This window comes from Gracilinanus agilis, chromosome 3, assembly GCF_016433145.1.
Source record: "Gracilinanus agilis isolate LMUSP501 chromosome 3, AgileGrace, whole genome shotgun sequence".
NCBI classification, from domain to species: Eukaryota; Metazoa; Chordata; class Mammalia; order Didelphimorphia; family Didelphidae; genus Gracilinanus; species Gracilinanus agilis.
Window position 1 is genome coordinate 342,631,193 of NC_058132.1, and position 22,494 is coordinate 342,653,686.

General features: G+C 39.0%; 1 protein-coding gene across 2 annotated transcripts in view; it reads right to left on the reverse strand.

Moving 5' to 3' along the window:
* Positions 1-1,858: 1,858 nt before the first annotated feature.
* CASR (calcium sensing receptor) overlaps positions 1,859-22,494 on the reverse strand; it is a 76,073-nt gene continuing 55,437 nt past the window's right edge. The window contains exons 5-7 of one of the 2 annotated variants that reach the window (XM_044666742.1): positions 18,822-18,841; positions 9,992-10,125; positions 1,859-4,189 (exon numbers count right to left, since the gene is read on the reverse strand). In XM_044666742.1, coding sequence (XP_044522677.1) covers positions 2,694-4,189; positions 9,992-10,125; positions 18,822-18,841 — 1,650 coding nt within the window. In that variant the 3' untranslated portion in view covers positions 1,859-2,693. The remainder of the gene's footprint in view (positions 4,190-9,991; positions 10,126-18,821; positions 18,842-22,494) is intronic. The other variant, XM_044666743.1, reaches the window with a different exon arrangement.

Consider the following 22,494-nt stretch of genomic DNA (forward strand, 5'->3'; position numbering starts at 1 on the left):
ATTTTGATGGATCATGAAGTACTTGGATGGGAGTAAAGTGTAAGAAGACTGGAAAAAGAAAGAAGAGTCAGGTTATAAAGGGCTCTAGAAGTCATTTGATCCTGGAGGTAAAAGGGAGCTACTGGAGTTTGCTAAGTAGGGAAATGACAGGGTTATACATGTACTTTGGAAACATGGGATTTAGGGCTGGAAGGGACCCTAAGAGTCAGCTAGTTCAGTTCTTCAAATTACAAATGAAGAAAAAAGAGTTTCCTATAAGAGAAATGACTTGTTTAAATTAAGCTAAAGGTATAGAGCTGGAAATTCCTTCCTTCTTGGTCCAGGTATAAACTTTGGGAAAGATGTGGAAGGAATTTCTTGATAATAATAATCGATATTTATAAAGTACTTGACATTTGCTTAGCACTGGTTCCTCCCAATAGTTCTGTGAAGAAGAGAATGCAATTATTATATGACTTTTAAATGTGAGGAAATTGAGACGTTAGTAAACTGACATTTATTTATTAAACACCTACTATTTGCCAGGTTCTATACTAAGGGCTAAGGTTGCAAAGAAAGACCAAAAAAGAGTCCCTGCTCTCACAGAACTAACAGTCTAATGGAAAAGACAACATGCTAACAACTATGTACAAACAAGATGTAGACAGGTTAAATAGGAGAAAATTAGTAGAGTCAAGGCACTAGTACTGAAGTGGTTTGAGAAAGGCTTCTTGAAGAAGGTAGGATTTCAGGTGAGACTTGAAGGAAGCAGAGAAGTCAAGAAGTGAAGGTGAGGAAGGAGAGCATCCCAGGCATTCAAATACTCAGTCAGGAGATGGAGTGCTTTATTGGAGGGGAAAAATAGGTCATTGCCACAGAATTGCAGAGTATATGGGACAGATTAACATGTAAGAGGACTGGAAAGTTAGAAAAGGGCAAATCAGTCAACAAACATTTTTAAAATACCCACTACATGCTAGGCTCTGTGGTAAGTGTTGGAGATTTTTTAAAAAGGTAAAAACAAAAACAAAAAACCCAAGTTCTGCTCTCAAAGAGTATATACATCATCATATGTGAGACAATACATGAATATCTAGGTACATAAAAAAGATAGAGAAATTAGATGAAAGCAATCTGAAATGGGAAGACATTAAAAGTTGGGATACTAGGCAAGATCTCTTACAGAAGATGGAATTTGAGCTGATTAAATAATTTGCCCAATGTCAAACAACTGTGGGGCAATGGAGCATTGAACTTGAAGTCACTGGGACCAATGTGAAGATCCTGTCATAGCCATTTCTAACCTGTCTGGCCCTGGGCAAACTAAAGCCTCACTAAACCTCAGTTTCCCCATCTGTAAAATGAAGGAGTTGGACCAGAGGGGCTCTTATATCCCTTCTAGCTCTAGATCTCTGACTGTATGGTGCATGTGTCTATGAATCCAGTGTGTTTCCAACTTTCCTAGCCTGCTTTTCAGGCCTATCCCTTCCATCCTCAAAAGTGTATGCTAGCATTTATTACTGAAAATGAAGGAGAGGTTGGGGCAGAACTATATTATGTCCTGTAAGTACGATTGTGAAAACATTCATTTTATGGTCTCTCCTAGTCCCCACAGGATATGAAAACAGAAACAACTCTTGAAGGTAAAGGCTACACGAAGCAAGCTTAATTACAAATACACACTCATTGAATTTACATCTGGAGATGTTTCTCCTTCTAAAAAACCAATCATAGTGTCAGTAACCCATCCTGGACATAAGAATAGACTGTAGTACAAAGGGCTGCTGGCCAGCATTTAAGACTTTCCAAATTAGCAGCAGGAAGGAGGAAATCCCATGTCTTATGATTTTATAAATAAGAAGCATTCATATTCATTTTATTTCAAACATCGAAAATACTTTACATGGCCAGGCTATCCATTGGCCTTCTGCCTTTCAGTCATTTTCCTTGGGTCATGTCACACCTAAAATCCTGTGAGTTCGTAGTCTGGTTCTTGCTGACATCTAAGGCTGTCAGTTTCCTCCCAGGATAGTTAACATATGTCATCTAATACGCCCCTCCACAGACACACACCAATATATGCACATATACCACAGAGGAGAAGCAGGAGAAAATTCAACGGTTTGTTGGTTATCCCCTATTGGCACTTCGGGGCTTAGAGTAGAAGAACAGAATGCCGTTGTCAAAAGAAGCAGGAGTATATATCACAGAATCCCAGAACTGGAAGAGACCTTGGGGGCCGCTGGGGCCAACCTGTGTCAGAAAAAGAATCTCCTGCTTAATACCCCTGCCAAGTGGTCAGTCAGAAATCCCACCTCCACTTGAAGACCTCAAGCGATAGCAATCCCAGCACTGTCCAAAGCAGCCCCATCGTTCCACTTCTGGGCAGCTCTAAATGTTAGGGAATTCCAGCCCTACCATACACCAAGCATCATGAAAAAGCAATATCAGTGTTCTGACTAAGCCCCCCAAAGAGCATGACTTTTATTTACTTCTCTTTTTAAGCTGCCAATCCTGGCAACTTCAATGATTCAGTCTAAGTTGGAGATTATAAAAACATTAGTCTTCTCTCTACTTGGCTTTCCTTCCATCTCCAGAGTGAAAGAGAAATTTATGGACAATAAAGCACTATAGTTTCCTCCCACAGTTTAGACATTATATTTGAGTGAGGCTGTCCCTTGGAATCCTTTCTGGATCAGCCTCTGCCTCTCCCTTTAGGAATGGAGTTTCTTTTCTGTGACTGCACTGCCGCCTCCGCTGATGATAAAACCCCTGGAGTTGGATACCACAAGGGCCGGCGACATTTCTTCTGGGATCTGGGTCTCCGACTGGCTATCGCCGACCACAGACTCATTTGAACCTAAGTCCCCGCCGCTGCCCAGTCCCGCGGCTCCTCCTTCGCTGCTCTGAAGAGGAAGTAAGGCTTGGCGCCGTGCCAGGCTGTCGCCACTATTCTGCGCCTCTAGGGAGTTCTGCTGCTTGGCTACCTTGTGGGTCGTGGCGGTCTTCTGGGGTTCATCAAAGCTCAGAGAAAAGGTGACGGTCCCGCTGCCAAAGATCACTTTCTGCTTACAGCGGTGCTGTTGCTGCTGTTGCTGCTGCGGCCGCTGCGCCTGTGGGGTCAAGGGTTGTTGTTGCTGCTGCTGCTCTTTCTCTCTCTCGGGCTGCGGGAAGGGGTCCTCGGAGTTGCTCTTGCTACTCATGGAAGAGGATGGGGTCGACCCTGTGGAGCCCCCAAGGCTGTTGGAACGCTTCCTGGACACGTTGCTTCGGCGCAAGGTGGCGCGGGCTGCCACCTTGAAAGCGTGGGCTGCCGTGCTACAGCGCACTTCCTCGATGGTATTCCGAGAGGGCTTGAAGAGGATGATGTAGACTTTATTGAAGAAGATGCAGGCCAGCAAGCCGAAGCTGGCAGCCAGGATGGCTATCACCTCCACGGCCGAGACGAACTTGCCGTAGGTGCTGGCGTAAGCCGGGATGAAGGAGATCCAGACGATGAAGAAGATGAGCATGCTGAAGGTGATGAACTTGGCTTCGTTGAAGTTCTCGGGCAGCTTCCTGGACTTGAATGCAAAGAAGAAGCAGATGGCAGCCAGAAGGCAGGTGTAGCCAATCAAGAAGCCCAGGGCCATAAGGGAACCTTCATGGCAGGTGATAAAGATGATTTCGTCTTCCAGCTCATAGTTCCGGTAGCTGGAAGGGGGAGCATTGTAGAGCCAAATGACACATATGACAATCTGCATGAATGTGCAGAGGAAAACGAGGAGAAACTGGAGGTTGAGGCCCCACCACTTGCGGTGGAGGCTGGTGGGAATCTTGGCCTCAAACACCAAGAGGATCCGATTGGTTTTCACCAAGATGCAGGAGATGCATAGCACAAAGCTGATCCCAAAGGCTGGCTGGCGCAGGCAGCATGTCCAGTCCTGGGGCTCACCAATGAAGAACAAAGAGCTGGAGAAACAGCAAAGCAAGGAAAAGAGAAGGAGGTAGGAGAGTTCCCTGTTGGTTGCCTTGACAATGGGTGTATTTCGGAACTTGATGAAGACTCCCAGGACAAAAGATGTTAGAAAGATTCCCAGAACTGCAAAAAGGGTGAGGGCAATTCCAAATGGCTCTGTCCAAGAAAGAAATTCAATCTGCTTTGCAATGCAAGAAGTATGATTTTCATTGGACCAGGAGTCATCGGGGCACTTGTCACAAGCACTTGCATCTGTAAGACATCATTAGACATAATTAATTTGCAGCACAGAATACACAACTTTACTGAACTGGGGATGCCCTTGGAACATTATGGATTTGGAAGTAACACCTGAGTTTTGTTTTGTTTTGTTTTTTATAACCCTTACCTTCCGTCTTGGAATCAATACTGTGTATTGGCTCCAAGGCAGAAGAGTGGTAAGGGTAGGCAATGGGGATCAAGTGACTTGCCTAGGATCACACAACTGGGAAGTGTCTGAGGCCAGATTCGAACATAGGATCTCCTGTCTCTAGGCCTGGCTCTCAATCCACTGAGCTACCCAGATGCCCCCAACACCTGAGTTTTTTAAGGGAAATCTTGGCACTTATTTACTTTGGATGGAACATTCCAATGTGAAGAAATTCTAGATAGTGAGCTCCTGGCAAGAATGTGTTATTGATCTGTACTGTAATCTATAGGAAACACTGGCTTCTAGAGAACTGGATAATAGAGGTAGAGCTGGAAAGAACTTTAAAGGACATTCATTTCGTGTCCTCCCCTTTATTTTACAGGTGAGGAAACTGAAAAAACAGAAATTAATCAATCAATTATAAAACCACAGATTGAGAATTAGAAAAGACGGTAAAAGCCTTTAAGACCAACTCCCTCATTTTACAGATGAGGAAGAGTAGTTAACAGAAGTGAACTGACTTGTCACACAACTAGTGAAAGTGTCTGAAGCAGGATATAGTCTCAGGTCCTCCTGACTCCAATGCTATCTCCCTAATCTACTAAGTCACATGGCATAGATTTAAAGAATGAAAGAGACCTCGGGAGTAATCTAGTTCAATTTCCTCATTTTACAGATGAGAAAACTGATTCCAAGGAAAGATAAAGGACTTTCTGATGGTCCCATTTCCAGTGAGAAGCAGGAGTAGGATCTGAACTGAAGCCCTCTGACTCCAGGAACAACTGGAGTTGTTCTTGCACTTTCAACTGTACCAAGCTACCCCCTGGAGTTGTCTACTTTCTTCTTGGATTGTATTTCCCACAAGTGTTTGAGGGCAGAGTTTTCTTCTGGTGGAGAATGGAGGAGGGGTAGATATCTATGGACTTAGAACTTTGAGGGGAAGATGGTCAGGGGCAGGGATGGATACACATCTGCCTTTGATCAAAGGAGAACATGGACGAGAAAAGCAGACAAGCCTAGAAAATGTATGACGTTTCATTTTCACTTATTGCCAAAGATTGAAGTGCATGTTAGTATGAGGGGAAAAGACAGAACTGAAGTGATGAAGGAAATGCTGAACTATATCTCCCTACCCTTGTGATCCATTGCTCCAGTATCATTCTTTCAGAAAGTACTTATCCAAATCAGAGTGGGTACTCTTTCTTTTTTTCATAACCCTTTTCTTCTGTCTTAGAATCAATATTAAGTATCAGTTCCAAGGCAGAAGAGTGGTAAGGGTTAGGCAATGGGGGTTAAGTGACTTGCCCAGGGTCACACAGCTATGAAGTGTTTGAACTCAGGGACTCTTGGCTCCAGGCCTGACTCTCTGTCCATTGAGCCATCTAGCTGCCCCTAGATACTTATGTTTTGGTTTTTGTAATGTTTCTTTCAACTCCTGTAACTTATTTGCTTTGTAATGCACTGGAAACATTTATTTCTGTGTTTTAAAAAAATTATATATTTTTTTTCAATCAGCAAAAATCTGTCTTCTCTCTTACAGGCTAACTCCTTTCCCTACCCCCAACTGAGAACAAAAGAAAAACAAAACCCTTATTACAAGCAAAACATATTTTTCATTTTGGCTATGTCCAAAAAACATATATGTCCTATCTGTACTTTGAATTCTTTATCTCTATGTGAGGATGTATGTATTTCATCATGAATTTCCTGAAATTATGCTTGATCATCGTGCTGATCAGAGTCCCTGTTTCTTTCAGTTGTTGGTCTTTACTGTATTGTTGTCTCTGTCTAAATTGTTCTCTTAGTTCTTGTCACTTCAAAATGCAACGGTTTGTACAGGTCTTCCAAGGTTTCTCTAAAACCATCTCCATTCTTTCTTATAGCACAATAGTATTCTATTACATTTCTTACCATAACTTATTCAGACATTTCCTAATTTATGGACATCCCCTCTGAGCCCCATTCTTTGTCACTTCAAAAAAAAAGGCTATAAATATCTTTGTAGACTTTTAGTCAGTTTGTTTTGATCAGGACTAATCATTAAACAATCCTTCCTCTATTTTTTCCTTCCCTTATTCCCTGTTGATTGAAATGTATTTCTGTACTTACCTATGTGTGGGCATGTGTGTATTTTTCCCTCCTTTGACCAGTTTAGGTAACAGTGAAGTTGAAGTGTCAGTTGCTACCCCTCCTTCTTATTTGTAGAGATATCTATTTACACACCCTGATTATATGAGCTATTTTCCCCTAACTTTCCTCCCCTCCTCACTCCTGCTATACTTCTCTTGCCTTTTTTCTCCCATTCTCTTAAGATCATCAGGATGTAACATCCGAGCTCCTGGTCTTCTGTCTCTAATTAGATTCCTATTACCACCATTGAGGATAAGTTTCAGAGGTAGTGCATATATATCATCTCTCAAAATTGGAATGTAAGCATTTTCTTTGTTTAGTTCCTTTTGTTTGTTTATGTTTACCTGTTAATTGTTTCTTTTAACTCCTATATTTGAACTTCAAAGTTTGTATGCAGCTCTTGACTTTTCATGAGAAATACTTGGAAGTCCTTTATTTTATTAAAGGTTCATTTCCCACTGGTAGCTTTATACTCAGTTTTTCAGGGTAGATTATTCTTGGCCATAAGCCTGTATTTTTTGCCTCCTGGAATACTTCATTCCAAGTTATCCATTCACTTATTTTGGTGACTACTAAATCATGTGTGCTTTATTTTAATTATTGCTTCTTGGTACTTCAATTCTTTCATGTTGCTTGTAGTATTTTTCTTTGACTTAGAATCTCTGGTCTTTGGCTATGATGTCCCTAGAAGTTTTATTTTGAGCTGTTTTTTTCTAGGCAGTGATTAACTAGTCTCTATATTTTCCTATTTATCCTCTGCTTTTAAGAGATCTGTTTTCTTTTAAGATTTCTTGAAATAGGATATCTAGGCTCTATTTTTGATCATGGCACATCCCTCAATTTTTTCTCCTTGATCTGCCTTACAGACTAGTTTTTCTAAACTATGAAATATCTTACATTTTGTTCAATTTTGTTCAGTCTTTTGACTTTATTTGAATGTTTCTCATTCTACAGATGATGAAATAGAGGTCCAGAGAGGCTGAGTAATTTGTCCAAGGTCACATAGCTAGTCAATGTTCTGAGTCAGGATTTGAAACCAAGTCTTCATTTGGGAATGGATTTAATAAAATTTTCATCTGATCTATGGAATCTTTGTCAAACCATGTTCAATAATACTTCAAAATTTCTAAAGATTGATGACATCACTAATGCAAAATGCTACTCTTATGAACCTTGGTACACGGTTTCATGGGTTTCTGTGGACCCACCCCAACAAAAAAATCACCTTGTGGACAACCTTCTGATGATGAACTTCTCCACTCTTAGATTGGTTGGTCTTTGAGTGATAGTTGGTCACCTGGCCCATACTCAAAGCCTTTTCATCTTGGTAGAACCTGCCAGAGTTCATAGTAAGTACTTAATAAATGATGAATTAAAATGAAAGTTGAATTGAATCACACAGGTTGGTGTGGGGTGAAACCTCTCTACCCAATTCCTAGAGGAAGGATAATATGCTGCTAATACTATCTATCCATGCAGTTTTCATCCCACTAATTATCATAATCAGATGTGGTCATTAGGATTTGCCCCTAGAGATGAGCATCCATGAGAGCTAAGTGATTCATCACTTTGAGGTATGAAAGCCACTGGATTTCTAGGTAGGGATAAGAATATGATCTCTACTTTGTATTCCTCCTTGGGCTGGGCTGTTGGCTTAGTCTAGCCAAAGATGGGGAAATAGGGGTGGGACTACATGGGAACACTGGTTTAAAACTAGAAATCTTGTTAGTCTAGGTGAAAGGAAATATGGAGCAAAGAGGGGAGGGCTGGATTCAGAAATGTCAGCTCAGGTCATAGAGCCACAAGCCATGGGTGGTGGAAAGTGAGGTAGCTCAAGACAGCTGATTTCCTTAGGGAGCTCTGGGCCTGGAAGCAGGAATACCTAGTTTCAATTCCTGCACCACACTTCCTAGCTGTGTTAGACCCTTTGGCAAGGTACTTAACCCCTACTCCTCAGCCCTTAGCATCTTCGTTTGTTTAGAATGTGAGGCTTGGATTGAATGACCTCCAAGATCCCTACCACTTCCAAAGCTATGGATGCGTGATACGATAATGCCACGAAGAGAACATCCCTGCCCATATGCTAGACTCTGCCAATCTGAGAGCCAAAGAGGCAGATTTCAGAGGGCTGTACACGGGAATTCAGGCCAGTCAAATCTATAGCAAATCTAACTAGAATTTTCAAGAGACTAGACGGAGTTTTTTTTTTTCCCCCTGAAACTAGGGACCTTTTAAGTGGAGGGATTATCTCACAAATCTTTATGCCCTTTAATAGCATGTTGCTGAACATGTTTCTCCCTGCTTTCCTTCTCCAACTTTGAGAACAATAAACAAACCCACCCTACCTTGGAAAACACATGCTGATCAATCGTTTTATGACTCTGGCTGACTTCCCTGACCATAACACCCACCTTGGCTTTCACTTGTCTGTTCATGGTGTCTTCTCCTATTGGAATGGAAGCTCTCTGAAAACAGGGACTGTCTTACTTTTGTGTATTTCCATCCTCAGAACTTAATGCAGTTCTGCATATATTAAGTACTTAATGAATGCCTTTTTATTCATTCATTCATTCGTATACACAGTAGTCACTACTATGTATTTGGTGAATCAATGGGTCAGAATACTGTTCTACCAAAAAATTAGCATAGTATAGTAGAACACTTCAATTTGTATCATTCTATGGGTTTTTTTTTTCTGGTATTGTGCTGCTCTTATAATAATTTTTGTCAGTTGGGTTAGTTGAGTCTGACTCTTCCTCACCCTATTTGGAGTTTTCTTGGCAATTTCCTTCTCCAGCTCATTTTACAGATGAGGAAACTGAGGCAAACAGGGTTAAGTGACTTGCCCAGGGTCACATAGCTAGTAAGTATCTGAGGCCACATGTGAACTCATGTCCTCTGGACTCCAAGTCCAGTGCTTTATCCACTATGCCAGTACTTTACTTCATAACTTCATAATAATTACAGCTAACATTTATGTAGCACCTTAAAGTTTGTGGAAAACAAATCAGGTTGGTCTTGGAGTCAAGAAGACTTGAGTTCAAGTTCTGGTTCTGATACATGCTAGTTGTTTGACTATGGGCAAGTCACAACTTTTTAGAGATCCCAGACAATTCTCTAAGGCAGTGATGGGCAAAATACTGCCCGAGGGCCAGATGTGGTCCCCTGAAATGTTCTATCTGGCCCTGCGTGCGACATTATTCCTAACCTGATGAATACACTGAGTAGGATACAATACAATGAAACTTCGAAAGAGTTGCCTTAGAAACACACTGATAGATGAGCATTTCCTTTCCTTTGGCCCCCTCTTTAAAAAGTTTGCCCATCACTGCCCTAAGGTTGTAAATTGCTGAGATGGATAGATGGAGGGTACTTATATAGCTCAAGAGTTCTTAGTGGATGAAATAAAAACCAAAACAATTCCACCCTGGGAATGGGCATCATTAAACCATGCTGGTCCCCAAGGCAAGCCCCAGAGAGCTTTCAGCCTCTAGGACAACATTCTCTTCTCTTACCTGTTTCATCACTGTACTCGCCATCAGGGCATTCCACACATTCAAAGCAACAGGTGGGCTCCCCCTCAATGATCCCTTTCCTGGTTCCTGCCAGACAATCTCTGCTGCAGTTGGAGAATGGCACCTTAAGGATGAAAAGAAACAAAATAAATTGCATTAGCCCAGAAAGGGTTCTGGCACTGTTTTAATTAAAAACATTTTTTTCTAATGTCTACCCTAGACTTTATTTAAATTCTTTAAAAATTTTCAATGAATAATAATCTGTTTCTTTCCTGTCCATATCTTTCCCTCTACCCATTAAAAATATGCTCTCAGGTGTGCGTGTGCCCGTGTGCACACACAGACACACAGACACACACACAAAAACTTTGTTTGGTCCTGATTTTATGAATACATAGGATGAGAGAGAATTGGTTTAGGAGTGGAATTGTATTGTTCTAAGAGAAATGGGGAGAGATAAGTAAAATGGGGTAAATTATATCATATAAAGAGGCTTATAGGGGGATAGTATTGCAATGGAGGGGAGGATGAGGGTGGTGACAGATAATACTTAAACCTTATTCTCATTGGAATCGTCTCAAGATTCCAATGGGGAGGGAAGAACAGTCAGATTCATGGGGATATAGAATCCTATCTTATCCTTTAGAAAGGGGGTTTTGTGGAGGGAAGGGGAGTAATATAAGGGAAGGAGAAGTTGGGGAGGTGATTAAAAGGAGTGGGCTGTACAATGGAGACACATCAAAGTATGGTCAAGAAACTTCCCTCACTTTGTGTCATTCCATGTATTTTTTTCTGGCACTGTGCTGTCCTTATAATAATATTTGTTGTTCAGTCATTTCAATTGTGTCCACCTCGTTATGATCTCATTTGTTTTTTTTTTTGGCAAAGTTACTGGAGTGGTTCGCTATTTCTTTTTCCAGCTCATTTTACTGAAGAGAAAAGTGAGGTAAATGGGGTTAAATTTGTTCCGGGTCACACAGTTAGTGTCTGAGGCCAGATTTGAACTCAGGAAGATTTATTCCTGACTTTGGGCCCAGCAGTCATCTACCTGCCCAAAAGGGATGATAGCACTCATTTTACAAATGAACAAATTGAAGCTCGATGACATAGTAAACATTAGAGCCAAGAGTCAGAACACCTTTTCTTTATAAATCTAGTGCTAGACACAACTCTGGACTTCAGTTTCTTCATTTCTGAAATCAAGTGAGGGGATATTAACAGATATTCTTTACATGCTAGTTGTATAGCCAGTTCTGCTCAGTGATCTCAAAGGTACTTGGAGCTAAAAGAACAAATAAAACCTCTTGATTCTCCAAGCACATTAAATCAGAGAAATTCTGTCTATACAATATGTTTCGATTTAAGAAAAGCATTTGAAAAAATCTCACATGATTGCTTTGTGGATAAGATGAAGAAATCTGGGCTAAATGTTTAAAAAAAAAAAAGGAGTTGGAACTGGTTGAATGTACTTTCCCAAATATTGAAGACTAATAGGCTAAACAGGAGGGAAACCTCCAGAGGTATATTTCAGAGCTCTATTCTCAGTCTTTTTTGATTTTCTTATTCATTGAACGAGGTCACAGGGGCCATTTATATTAAATTTATTGCAAATGCAAAATTGGAAGGGATTGCTAAAAGGTGGAGGCTGAAATTGGGACAAGAAGCTATGGAAAGTTAGGTGGGATCAATCTTAAAAGATGAGAGTGAATAGGGATAAATACAAAGCTTTGGATTTGGGTTAACAAAAAATCTAACTAATCTAATCTGATCTAATGTGTAACTCAAATCAAAAAGGCTTGGCAATTTTGGCTGAAACAAACACAGTGAGCCAATGGTTTGATTGAAATGCCTGCCAAAAAAGCACACATGATTTATGCTACATTAGCAGAAAGAGGGAGCTCATAGCATCTTTCGATTCTCTCCTGGTCTCACAAAATAATAATCATTATCATCAACAACAGCAGAAACTTATATTTGTGTAGTGTTTTAAAATTTGTGGAAGCTATTCATACTTCATTTCATTTGTAGAGGGTTAAGTGACTTGCCCAGGGTCACACATAGAAAGTGTCTGAGCTGGATTTGAATTCAGGTTTTTCTGACTTCAGGTCTCGTGCTCTATCCACTGTGCCACCTAGCTGCCCTGGTCATCCAGGACCCAGCTTAAATAATTGGAAATAGGCTCATTATCAAGAGGTTGTCACTTGGTGATGACTCTTGCCAGCCATAATAACTAAAGAAACTTGTGGTCTGTATTGGTGGAAAGAGCTCCTACACTGATGAAATCATGTGTCACTGAAGTATTAGGGAGGCAGTGTGGTTCAGTTCAAAATGTGCAGGATTCGAAGCCAGAGAACTGTGGCTCAAATGACAGGACTATCAGTAAGTCACATAACATCTCTGGGGCTGAATTTCTTCCTCTTGAAAAATGAGGGGATTCAGTTAGATTACCTACAAAAATCTCTTTCAGCTTTGAATCAACTTTTAGACTGTGTGCATTTGGGGCTCACATTAATTATGGTTTAAGTATACTTTTTTTTTCTTCTGATTAAGTTTAGAAGATGTATTCCTTGCTATCCATCCCCAGAGAAGGAGCTGCTGGAGTTGGGGAAGTAGATCAAAGCATACTATCTTTCATATCAGTGTATTTATGGTTTTATTTTGGGTTTTGGTTTGGTATGAGTGTGCTTCTACAACAATGACCAATATGGAAGTGGGTTTTGCATGACAATAATATGTATAGCCAAGATAAAATTTTTTACCATCTCTGAGTGGGGGGAGGAAAGGGAAGGAGGGAAGTGGTTTGGATCTTATAATTTTGGAAAACCATAGGTTGGAAATTATATTACATATAATTGGGAAAAATATCTTCAAATTTAAAAAAAATTAAGAGAGTATCTTAAATTGAAAAAAAAAAAGACATTTCAATTTGCCAAGTCAGACGTGGGTCCCTTGCTTTCTGAATAAGAGTCATTTCTTTGAAAATGTCACCACAGACTATACCCCAAATGTCACTAAACTGTGCATACCTTTGGACCTGGTGATAGCACTAGTAGGCCTATTAACTACATAGAGAGTATAAATAAGAATATTGATGGTAACTTTTTATAATTTCAAAAACCTGGAAACTAATGGGGTACTCATTAATTAGGAAATAGCTAAACCAATTGTAATATATCTATGTAATGGAATACTATTGTGCTATAAAAATGATAAAGAAGACAACTTCAGAAAACCTGAGAAGACTTGTATGAACTGATTCAGAGTGAAGTGAGCAGAACCAGGAAAACAATTTATACTATAATATCATAAGAGCAAACAACACTGAACATTTAGAACTCTGACCGACACAATGGCCAACCATGACTCTGGAGGACAGAGGTGATGGACTTAAAATGCAGAACAAGACATAGATTTTTGGACATGGCCAATGTAAGGATTTATTTTGCATGACAAGGTTTTGTTTGATTATTGCATATTTTTAACAAGTATTTTTTCTTTTTTAATTTTTTTTCAGCTGAGTTCTGGGAGACAGAGGAAAGAAATACTCATTAATGAAAAAAATTGGCAAAAAAGGTTCATCATACATGCTGATATAAAAGACATCTTTTCTTCCCATTTAGGCAATCTAAAACCTATGTTCTAGTTAGTCTCTTGCCCTTCTTTAATATCTGCTAGAAAGCATTTCTACACCCCTAAAAACATCATCAACTCTTTAAATAAGATGTGTGCTCTAGACATGAGGATTTTGTAAATAATAATAATAATAATATTAATAATAATAACAAATACTGAGCACACACAACATTGGAGCAAAATTGTATTACATAGTCTATGTATTACTGTTTAAGGCTATTGCTTAGTAAAAAGGACAGATGGGAATCCTTCTTTCTACAGCTATAGAGTTTTATATCTAGCACTCCTGAGACTCAAAAAGGTGATAATCCACACTACATCAACGTTATAGCATCAGAGAAGTTTAGGTCTGGGAAGGACCTGAGGGATGATTCTCCATTCTAGCATCACATGATTTGGGACTTGAGGTAGTAAAATGCTTACTGACAAGAATTTGAGGAAATTGAAAGTTATAAATTTTATCCAAGGTTGTTATCACAGAATGAAATCATTCAGCCCTGAAGCACAACATATTCACTTTGGGCCCCAAGTGGGTAATGAACCCTGCACATGAGGCATTTTAATGCTAGAACAGCTCTCGTAAATTTAAGTATCATTCTTATCCTCTGGTGGCTCCAGGAATGATATAGCTGCCTGGGTATTTTGACCACACATCTGTCAGACTGGTCAACTCTCAATTGTCTTAGACGTTAACTTTAACTCCATTCCCATCTCCCCACCTCCACCCAAATAGCTTGTCACGTACTGGGCATCTCATCATGTACCTGGTGTTTTTACAAAGATGTCATGGCCAATGGGGTGTGAAGACAATGGTACATCCCTCAGTACATTTCCTGAGGACCCATGGAAACAAGACATGCAAAGTTCGGATGCAGGTCCCTTAGCACTGTCCATGCATAAAAAATTGATTTTGATGGATCTAAGATCACATTATGGAGGGAATTCCACCTAGTAGAACAACTTGCAACCCTTTCCACCTTTTTATTCTGTGCATTTTGATCCACTTGTTTTCACAAATACTCTCAAAGAGACATGGTTTGTGTTTTTTTTCATGGAGACATGACCAATAAAAATCTAGGATAGAAAAAGCAAACAATTTGGACAAGCTTTTGGAAAAGTGTTCTTTTGTTTTACTTCTTTCTCTAAATAATTCCATCAGTCTTCAGTTATGGGGGGAAAAAACCAACAGAACAAAAACCTCTTTCACCTAATATAGGTTATACTGTTCTTTTTGGTCTACTTTATCTCCATAGCCACAGATTACACAAATACTGGATTCGTGGGAGTATATGGGTCAGGAAGTTTCTGCCATCTTTGGGAATGGTCCTATTTCCCTGGATTGAGAACACTGTCAAAGCTGATAATTGTTAACCATTTAGTAAAGGTTGCATTATTAAACCTCTTATCACTGAACTTACCCTTGAATATATAATTTAACTGCTAATTCTCTTACCATACTTTTATCCAGTGACCAACAGACTTCCTTTGTTGCTGAAGGAACTAAAACTTAAGAAGCTTTCAAAAGTCATAAGAATGTTATAGCTACACAGAAAAGTTTTCCTTTAAGAGAAGAATAAGAGAATTGGTAAAGCTAGTTACATTGCTCATCAGTATTTATTAAACACCTACTATGTGCCAGACATTGTGCTAAGCACTGGGGATACAAAGAAAGATTAAAAAAAAAAAAAGGGTCCTACTTTTAAAAGATCTCATATTCTATTCTAATTGCAAAAACAACCTACACAGTCTAAATGGTAGGTAATTGTGTCCCCTAAGGACACAAAAACAAAAACATCATTTTGTGGGAGTTTTAATTATTTAGATTTTAGTGTTTATGATGAATATAAAAAAATATATATGTACATACATCCACTTTAGGGGACAATGAAGTAAAACAATTTAGTAGAGAACTTGTCAAGACCTTCCAAATCATGTCAACAAGAATTCTAATACTAAGGGATTCATAATTAATAAGGAATTAATGATTCCTTAATAACAAGGAATGAATAATTAATCATTCCTTAACAATGAATAATTTATAAGGAATTAATAATCATTAAGGAATTAAATATTCCTTAATAATGCACAAATAATAAGAAATTAATCATTAATAAGGAATTAATGGTTCCTTAATAATTAATAAAGAATCTGTTAGTCCTTAATAACAAAAATTGATAAGAAATGAATAAACATCTTATTGATTAAATTATTAAATTTAAATTTAATTCTTAATCATCAATATGATAACAATATCAATGAGTTATTGATGTTTCCTTAATAATTGACAATAAGGAATTAATAATTAATAAGGAATCCATTATTCCTTAATAATTAAACATTTAAAAGGAGTTAATAAATATCTTAATACTAAGGAATTAATTATTCCTTAATAATTAACCATTATAAGAATTAATAACTAATAATGAATTAATGATTCCTCAATAATTAATAAAGAATCAATTATTCCTTAATAATAATGTACAATTAATAAGGGATTAAGAAATATCTTAAAACTAAGGAACTCCACAGTAAAAGTGAACTAGATGGGGGCAGCTGGGTTGCTCAGTGGATTGCGAGCCAGGCCTAGAGACAGGAGGTCCTAGGTTCAAATCTGGACTCAGACACTTCCTAGCTGTGTGACCCTGGGCAAGTCACTTGACCCCCATTGCCTAGCCTTACCACTCTTCTGCCTTGGAACCAATACCCAGTGTTAATTCTAAGATGGAAGGTAAGGGTTTAAAAAAAAAAAAGAAAAGATGACTAGAAAAGAAAAGTTAGAAATTATGAGTCAGGTTCAAGCAATGAGAAGCCAAAGACTTCTGTATAATTCCAGTGCCTTCCCTCTATTATTTCCTATTTATCCTGAATATAACTTGCTTTGTCCATATTTATTTGCATACTGTCCCTACTGTTATATGGTAAGCTCCTTGAGGGCAGGGACTGGTTTTTTACCTTCTTTTGTTATCACCACTCCTCCACCTAGTGGCCCTTCAGAGAATTGTAGCAGTAGTAAAATAAACTACAGAGCTATCTCAATGTCATGGAAGAGTCACAAAGAGATTTATTATTTGGGAGGAAAGTAAAGAATTGAATCCTAAAAAATTAAAAAATGAGTAAATGGGTAAAGAAAATAATCAGTAAATAAATGAAAGTTAATAGAAACAGATTCATACTTCACCCAAATTTTAAGAAGTTTCCATTTTTACATGTATTATTAAATTCAATTATTACATGAAAATTTTTAGGGGAACAGGATTTGGTTCTGTCAAGAGTGGGACCTAAATCCTGTGAGATAAGAATAGAGAAATAGAAAATGCTTGTAATCACTGCCATCAGGAAGGAATGAGAGAACTGACTTGTTTAGCAAGGTATTACAAAACAAAACAAAACAACAACAACAACAACAAAACCTGAACAAGAAGGGGATGAGAATTAATATTCTACAGGCTCTATGAAGGCCCTAGGAATAATGGCAGTGCAGGACTATGTATCTGCCAAAGTCTCTTCCTTTCTAAGCACGGACAATATGCGTTATGGCATTCTACTAGAGGGACTAAGAGGTTAAATGAAAATTTCCAGTAGGTGTGAATTTTATGTTAATGCTACAAGGTCAGTATGTAATTTGTTGCTCAGTTATTATATTTGTCCTCATTCAGAGGGTCCCGGGGTCAGAGAGAGCCTCAGAGGGCAGTCCATTCAATTCGTTCCTGTAGAGTATCATTTTACAGCATTCTTGTCCACTTGACCACTCACCCGGTGATGTAAGCTATTCCCTCCCAAGGGAGCCCACTCCATTTTTCCATAGTTTTAATCCTCAGCAAGTTTCTGCTTATGTCAAGCTGAAATCTCCTTCCCATGCATTCTTTTTGATTCTGAAAACTAACTTAAACCCTTGCCCTCTAGCCAGCCCTACAAATATTTGAATATGGCAAAACCATGTTCCCTAAGTAAATCTTCTCTTCTCCAACCTAAACATCCTCAACTTGCCAGATCCTTGCTAGGTGTGATCTCCAGTTTTTTCCCCAGGCTGATAGCCCTTCCAGGTGTTATCAATCATCCTAAATACAGCGACATAATTCCTCTGATTTGGTCCTCTTTAAAATGGAAAACTTTTCATCTCTGTTTCTGAAGGAAAGCACACCTGTTTTCTCCCTTTTGTTGCCCAGGTGGCGGTGAGCAAGAAGACATCTGCCTAACTTGAACCATTTGGTATAGGGCCAGGAGGGGAACAGACACCCTTTCCTACACAAAGCAGGCCCAGGTTCCGATTGCTGTGCCATTAAAAAAAAACAAACAAAAAAACAAAACCCAAACCTGATAACGGTCCACATACTCCTGTGTGTGCTTGGTGTTTCCTCCCTTCTAAATTTTAACTTAACAAATATTGTCTTATTCCTTGTATTTATGTTCCCATTGTCTAGCATGGTGCCTGACATGTAGTGGGTGCTTATTAATGTCTATTGATTAGTTGATTGTTTGATTTGTAAAGATATAAAAAAAGACTTGAGAATGAGGCAACATGGTAAAATGGGAAAAGCCCTGGGTCTGTAGTCAGAAGACGTAGACTCCCAACTCTGATACTTATATGAGTTGGACTTTTGTTCTTGAGACATAAGCTTAGGTTTCCTCTTTTTTTCAGTTGGGGGCAAAAATACTTTTACTACCTACCTCACAGACTTGCTACCAGAAAAGTGTTTTTGAAACAGTCAAAGTAATAGATCTCACCTTCTGAAAGAAACCTTTCCCAGTCCTGCTTAAACTTAATGCTTTCACTCTGAGACTGTTCTCACCTGATCGAGTCTACATCTTGTTTGTGGGCAGCTAGGTGGCATAGTGGGTAGAACACTGGAGTCTGGAAGAACTGAGTTCAAATCTGGCCTCAGACCCTCCCAATTGTATGTGACCCTGGGCAAGTCACTTAACCTCTGCCTGACAAAAAGATCCACTGGATCCATTAGAAAAGGAAACAGCAAACCAGTCACTGGACTCCCAAGTCATAAGTCTCAAGTCCTTGCCAAGAAAACCCCATGGATAGCTATGTTCCACGGGATCACAGAGCGTCAGACCCTACTAAGTAACAACATGAAACAATCTCTACTCTCAAAGAGTTTGTGTTACTTTGTTTTTACCAATCTGGTAATCATTTTTTAAGTGCCTACTACACGCCAGATTCAGGGCTAGGTAATGAGAGTGCAGGGACAAAACAAATAACAGGCTCTTTCCTCTTTCTTTAGAGGGGATACAACGTGTAGATAAGTATGCGTGATGATTTGAGGACAGAGCACTAATAACTAACTATGGGGATAAAAAAAGACTTCCTCTGGAAGATGACAGAGTCTTGTAGGAAGCTAGATATTTTAATGGCAATTACATCATCACCCTTTTAAATTAAGATTATGTGTTCTCTGTCATTAAATATTATTTTTAAGCTCTTACAAAATTTATAGATCCTATAATGAATGGTGGTTAGATTTTTTTTTACATGGACAGTTTTTGAGTGAAGCCTATTTGAATGCATGAAAACCCAGATTTATTAAAAAATAGAGATGGTTATTTACTTTGTATAATAGAGAATTTACATTTTAATGGGGGAATTTTAACCATGGGAATACAACTGGTTGGAGGAAGAAGCCCAATATTCCTTGCTGTTCAATAGTTCATTCAAGACAGCTTAAGATATATTTAATAGCAAATAATCAAATTTTCATTAAGAAGGAATATTGCCATAGGTGTGTGCTGATACTGTTTGCTCTGGACCATTCCGTGACCTACAGATCCTCTCATCATAGGATCCTATATTTGGAGTCAGAAGGGAGATAAGTGACTATCAAGTTGAACTTCTTCACTTTATAAGTGAGGAAAATGACTTACATGACTTGCCTAGGCATTTAAACGCAGGTCTTCCTAAATTTAGGTGCAACAACTTCATTCACTCCACTAAGCTGCTCCTTTATCTTCCGGATGAAGACAAAGAAGCTCAGAGGGGTTGCAACTTCCTCAGGGTCACATAATAAGCCAGTGACAGAGTCAACCTTAAAACTCAGGTCCCTTAGACTGTCGAGTTGGGGCTCTTTTAAAAGGAAATATATTGACATGACAAAGGTGTCACCAGTACTTCTAGCAATGACTAGACCAATGTTTGGGTAGGATGTTTTCAAATCTCTGAGATGAATCTGGCTTACTTCAGCCTTTGGACCTGTTGCTCCCACAATTTTGTGGGGATACCCTAAGTTCAGGGAAGCATCTACTCACTGAACCCACAGAATAATGGTGGCATTGGCTTTTATTACCATACAAAGGCAGAAGTTTGAGGAAGAAGGATATAAAGCAGAGGTTGGCAACCTTTTTGGCCGTGAGAGCCATAAACGCTACATTTTTTAAAATGTAATTTCGTGAGAGCCGTACAGTGCTCACAGTGCGCGCTCCTGTAACAGTGTGTGCTCCTGTAACAGCACCTGAAAAAAAAATTGACTTCATGGTTCCTGCAGAAAGAGCCATATCTGGCCCTCAAAAGAGCCAGATATGGCTCGAGAGCCATACGTTGCCAACCCCTGATATAAAGGGATAGCTAGAATGCCTGAAGAATATAATATTCATAATCATAATAAATAACATCTAGAATTTATATAAACACCTGCTATATTCTAGGCACTGTGGAATAAATAGAATAAACAACTTTTAGTTGTTTTAGTCATTTTTCAGTCATGTCTGATTTTTTTGTGACTCTGTTTCAGAAGTTTTTGACCAAGATACTGAAATAATTTTCTATTTCCTTCTCCAGTTCATTTTATAGAGGAAGAACTGAGGCAAAGAGGGTCAAGTGGTTTGCCCATAGTCATACATCTAGTAAGTGTCTGAGGTCAAGACTCATCTTCCTGACTCCAGGTCCAGTACTCTATCCAATAGACCATCTAGCTTCCTTAGTAGGTTGCCATTTCTTTCTCCAGTAGATTAAGGCAAATAGACAAATGTTGTGACAAATGGTTTACAAATAGTACACCCCACAACAACACTTTGAGATAGAAGCTATTATTATCCCCATTTTGCAGATGAGGAAACTGAGACAGGTAGAGGTTAGTTGACTTGCCCAGGGTCACATATCTAGAAAGTGTCCAAGGGCAGATTTGAATTCTAGTGTTCCTGACTCTAAGCCCAGGGATCTATCCACTGTGCCACTTAGAATATACATCAGTATGGTTCCCTAATCCAAAGGATTTCTAATAACTTCTTTGTTTATATTTATGTGGTATAATGCATTTACTTAAGAGATGGCTTAATGGAGTGGATAGAGTTCCAGGCTAGGGAATAAATAAGCCCTTGGTTCAAATTCTGCCTCATTGGTTAACCTCTCCTAAGCCTCAGCTTCCTTATTTGTAAAATGGGGATAAAGATACCCAAATGCTAGTCTCATAGGGTTGCTACTAAGCTCAAATGAGATGATGTAATCAAGGCATTTTGAAAACCTAAAACATTGTAACAGTGTAGGTTATTATAATTATTCAAGGGCATATAGGGCTTGTTTATTCTAGCCTGGAGCATTCTGTCTTGTCTATCTCAGTATATAATTATATATCCCTTAATATCTATGGCTGTCGGGACACTGGTCTATTATGTAGATGGAGCTGCCTTCTGAGAGTAGTTATGCAGGGAGCTTAATTTCCCAGGACCAGACAAAGAAATGTGCATCTGAAGGCACATTTCTGCCAGTGGTTTTTGTGTTACTTAATAGGTCTTGTAGTTAGTTTAAGGTGAAGATGACTTTTTTTAAATCTTCCTTGAAATACTAAACTCAAAGGACATCAGGCATGGAGGCTGATGCAGCCAAAGATTCGTGTTTATTACCTATTCCCCAAAGAATTCATTAATGAATCAAAAATGTGAACATTTATTCTATTTTGTTTGAATTCAAGAATTGCATTTGTCTGCCAACACAGCATTCAGAGATGTATCACCCACAACTGGACATTATTTTCAATATTCAAATTTTATTATGTGTGTCATAAAAAAGGGTCAACTCAATTACATTCAACAGGCATTTATTAAGTGGGCAGCTACTAAATATTAAATTTATTAAATGGTGCTTTGGATAGAGCATAGGGCCTGGAGTCAGAAAGACTCATCTTCCTAAGTTCAAATTTGGCCCAGATACTTATTAACTGTGTGTCCCTAGGCAAGTCACTTAACCCTGTTGGGGTCAGTTTCCTCATCTGTCAAATGAGTTGGAAAAGGAAATGGCAAACAACTCTAATATCTTTGCCAAGAAAACCCCAAATGGGGTCACAAAGGGTCAGACATAACTAAAAAAATGACCCAATAACATTTATTGAACCACTATTACATACATCATGAGGACATGTTGACTAGCAATTTAGCCTCATGAGAGAACATGCCAAATGTTAATCTAATGTGAGTATCCTCAGAGTCATAAGTAGGTTAAGACAACAGGGGACTAGAAAATTCGGGGAGTGAAGACATTTAACTCCTGAGTTCCTTTGCCAGAGTTAAAGGAAGTGAAAGGAATCAAATAATGGCTGAAAATCAGGGGAAAATGAGTTTTACTTCAAGGTAGCTGCAAGAGAGGGGATCCTTCTGTTCCATAAAGAAATTCCCAGGCTATCCTTCCTATCATTTCCCTAGGACTTCTCCTTCCATGAAGACTGGACTTTACTGTCTACCCTCTTCAGGAACAGAAGACATTCCTCCAGAAAAGGCCCTCTTTCTTTCTTTCCTTCCTCTCTCCCTCTCTCCCTTTTCCTCCCTTCCTCCCTCCTTCCTCCCTCCTTCCTCCCTCCTTCCTTCCTTCCTTCCTTCCTTCCTTCCTTCCTTCCTTCCTTCCTTCCTTCCTTCCTTCCTTCCTTCCTCCTTCTTTC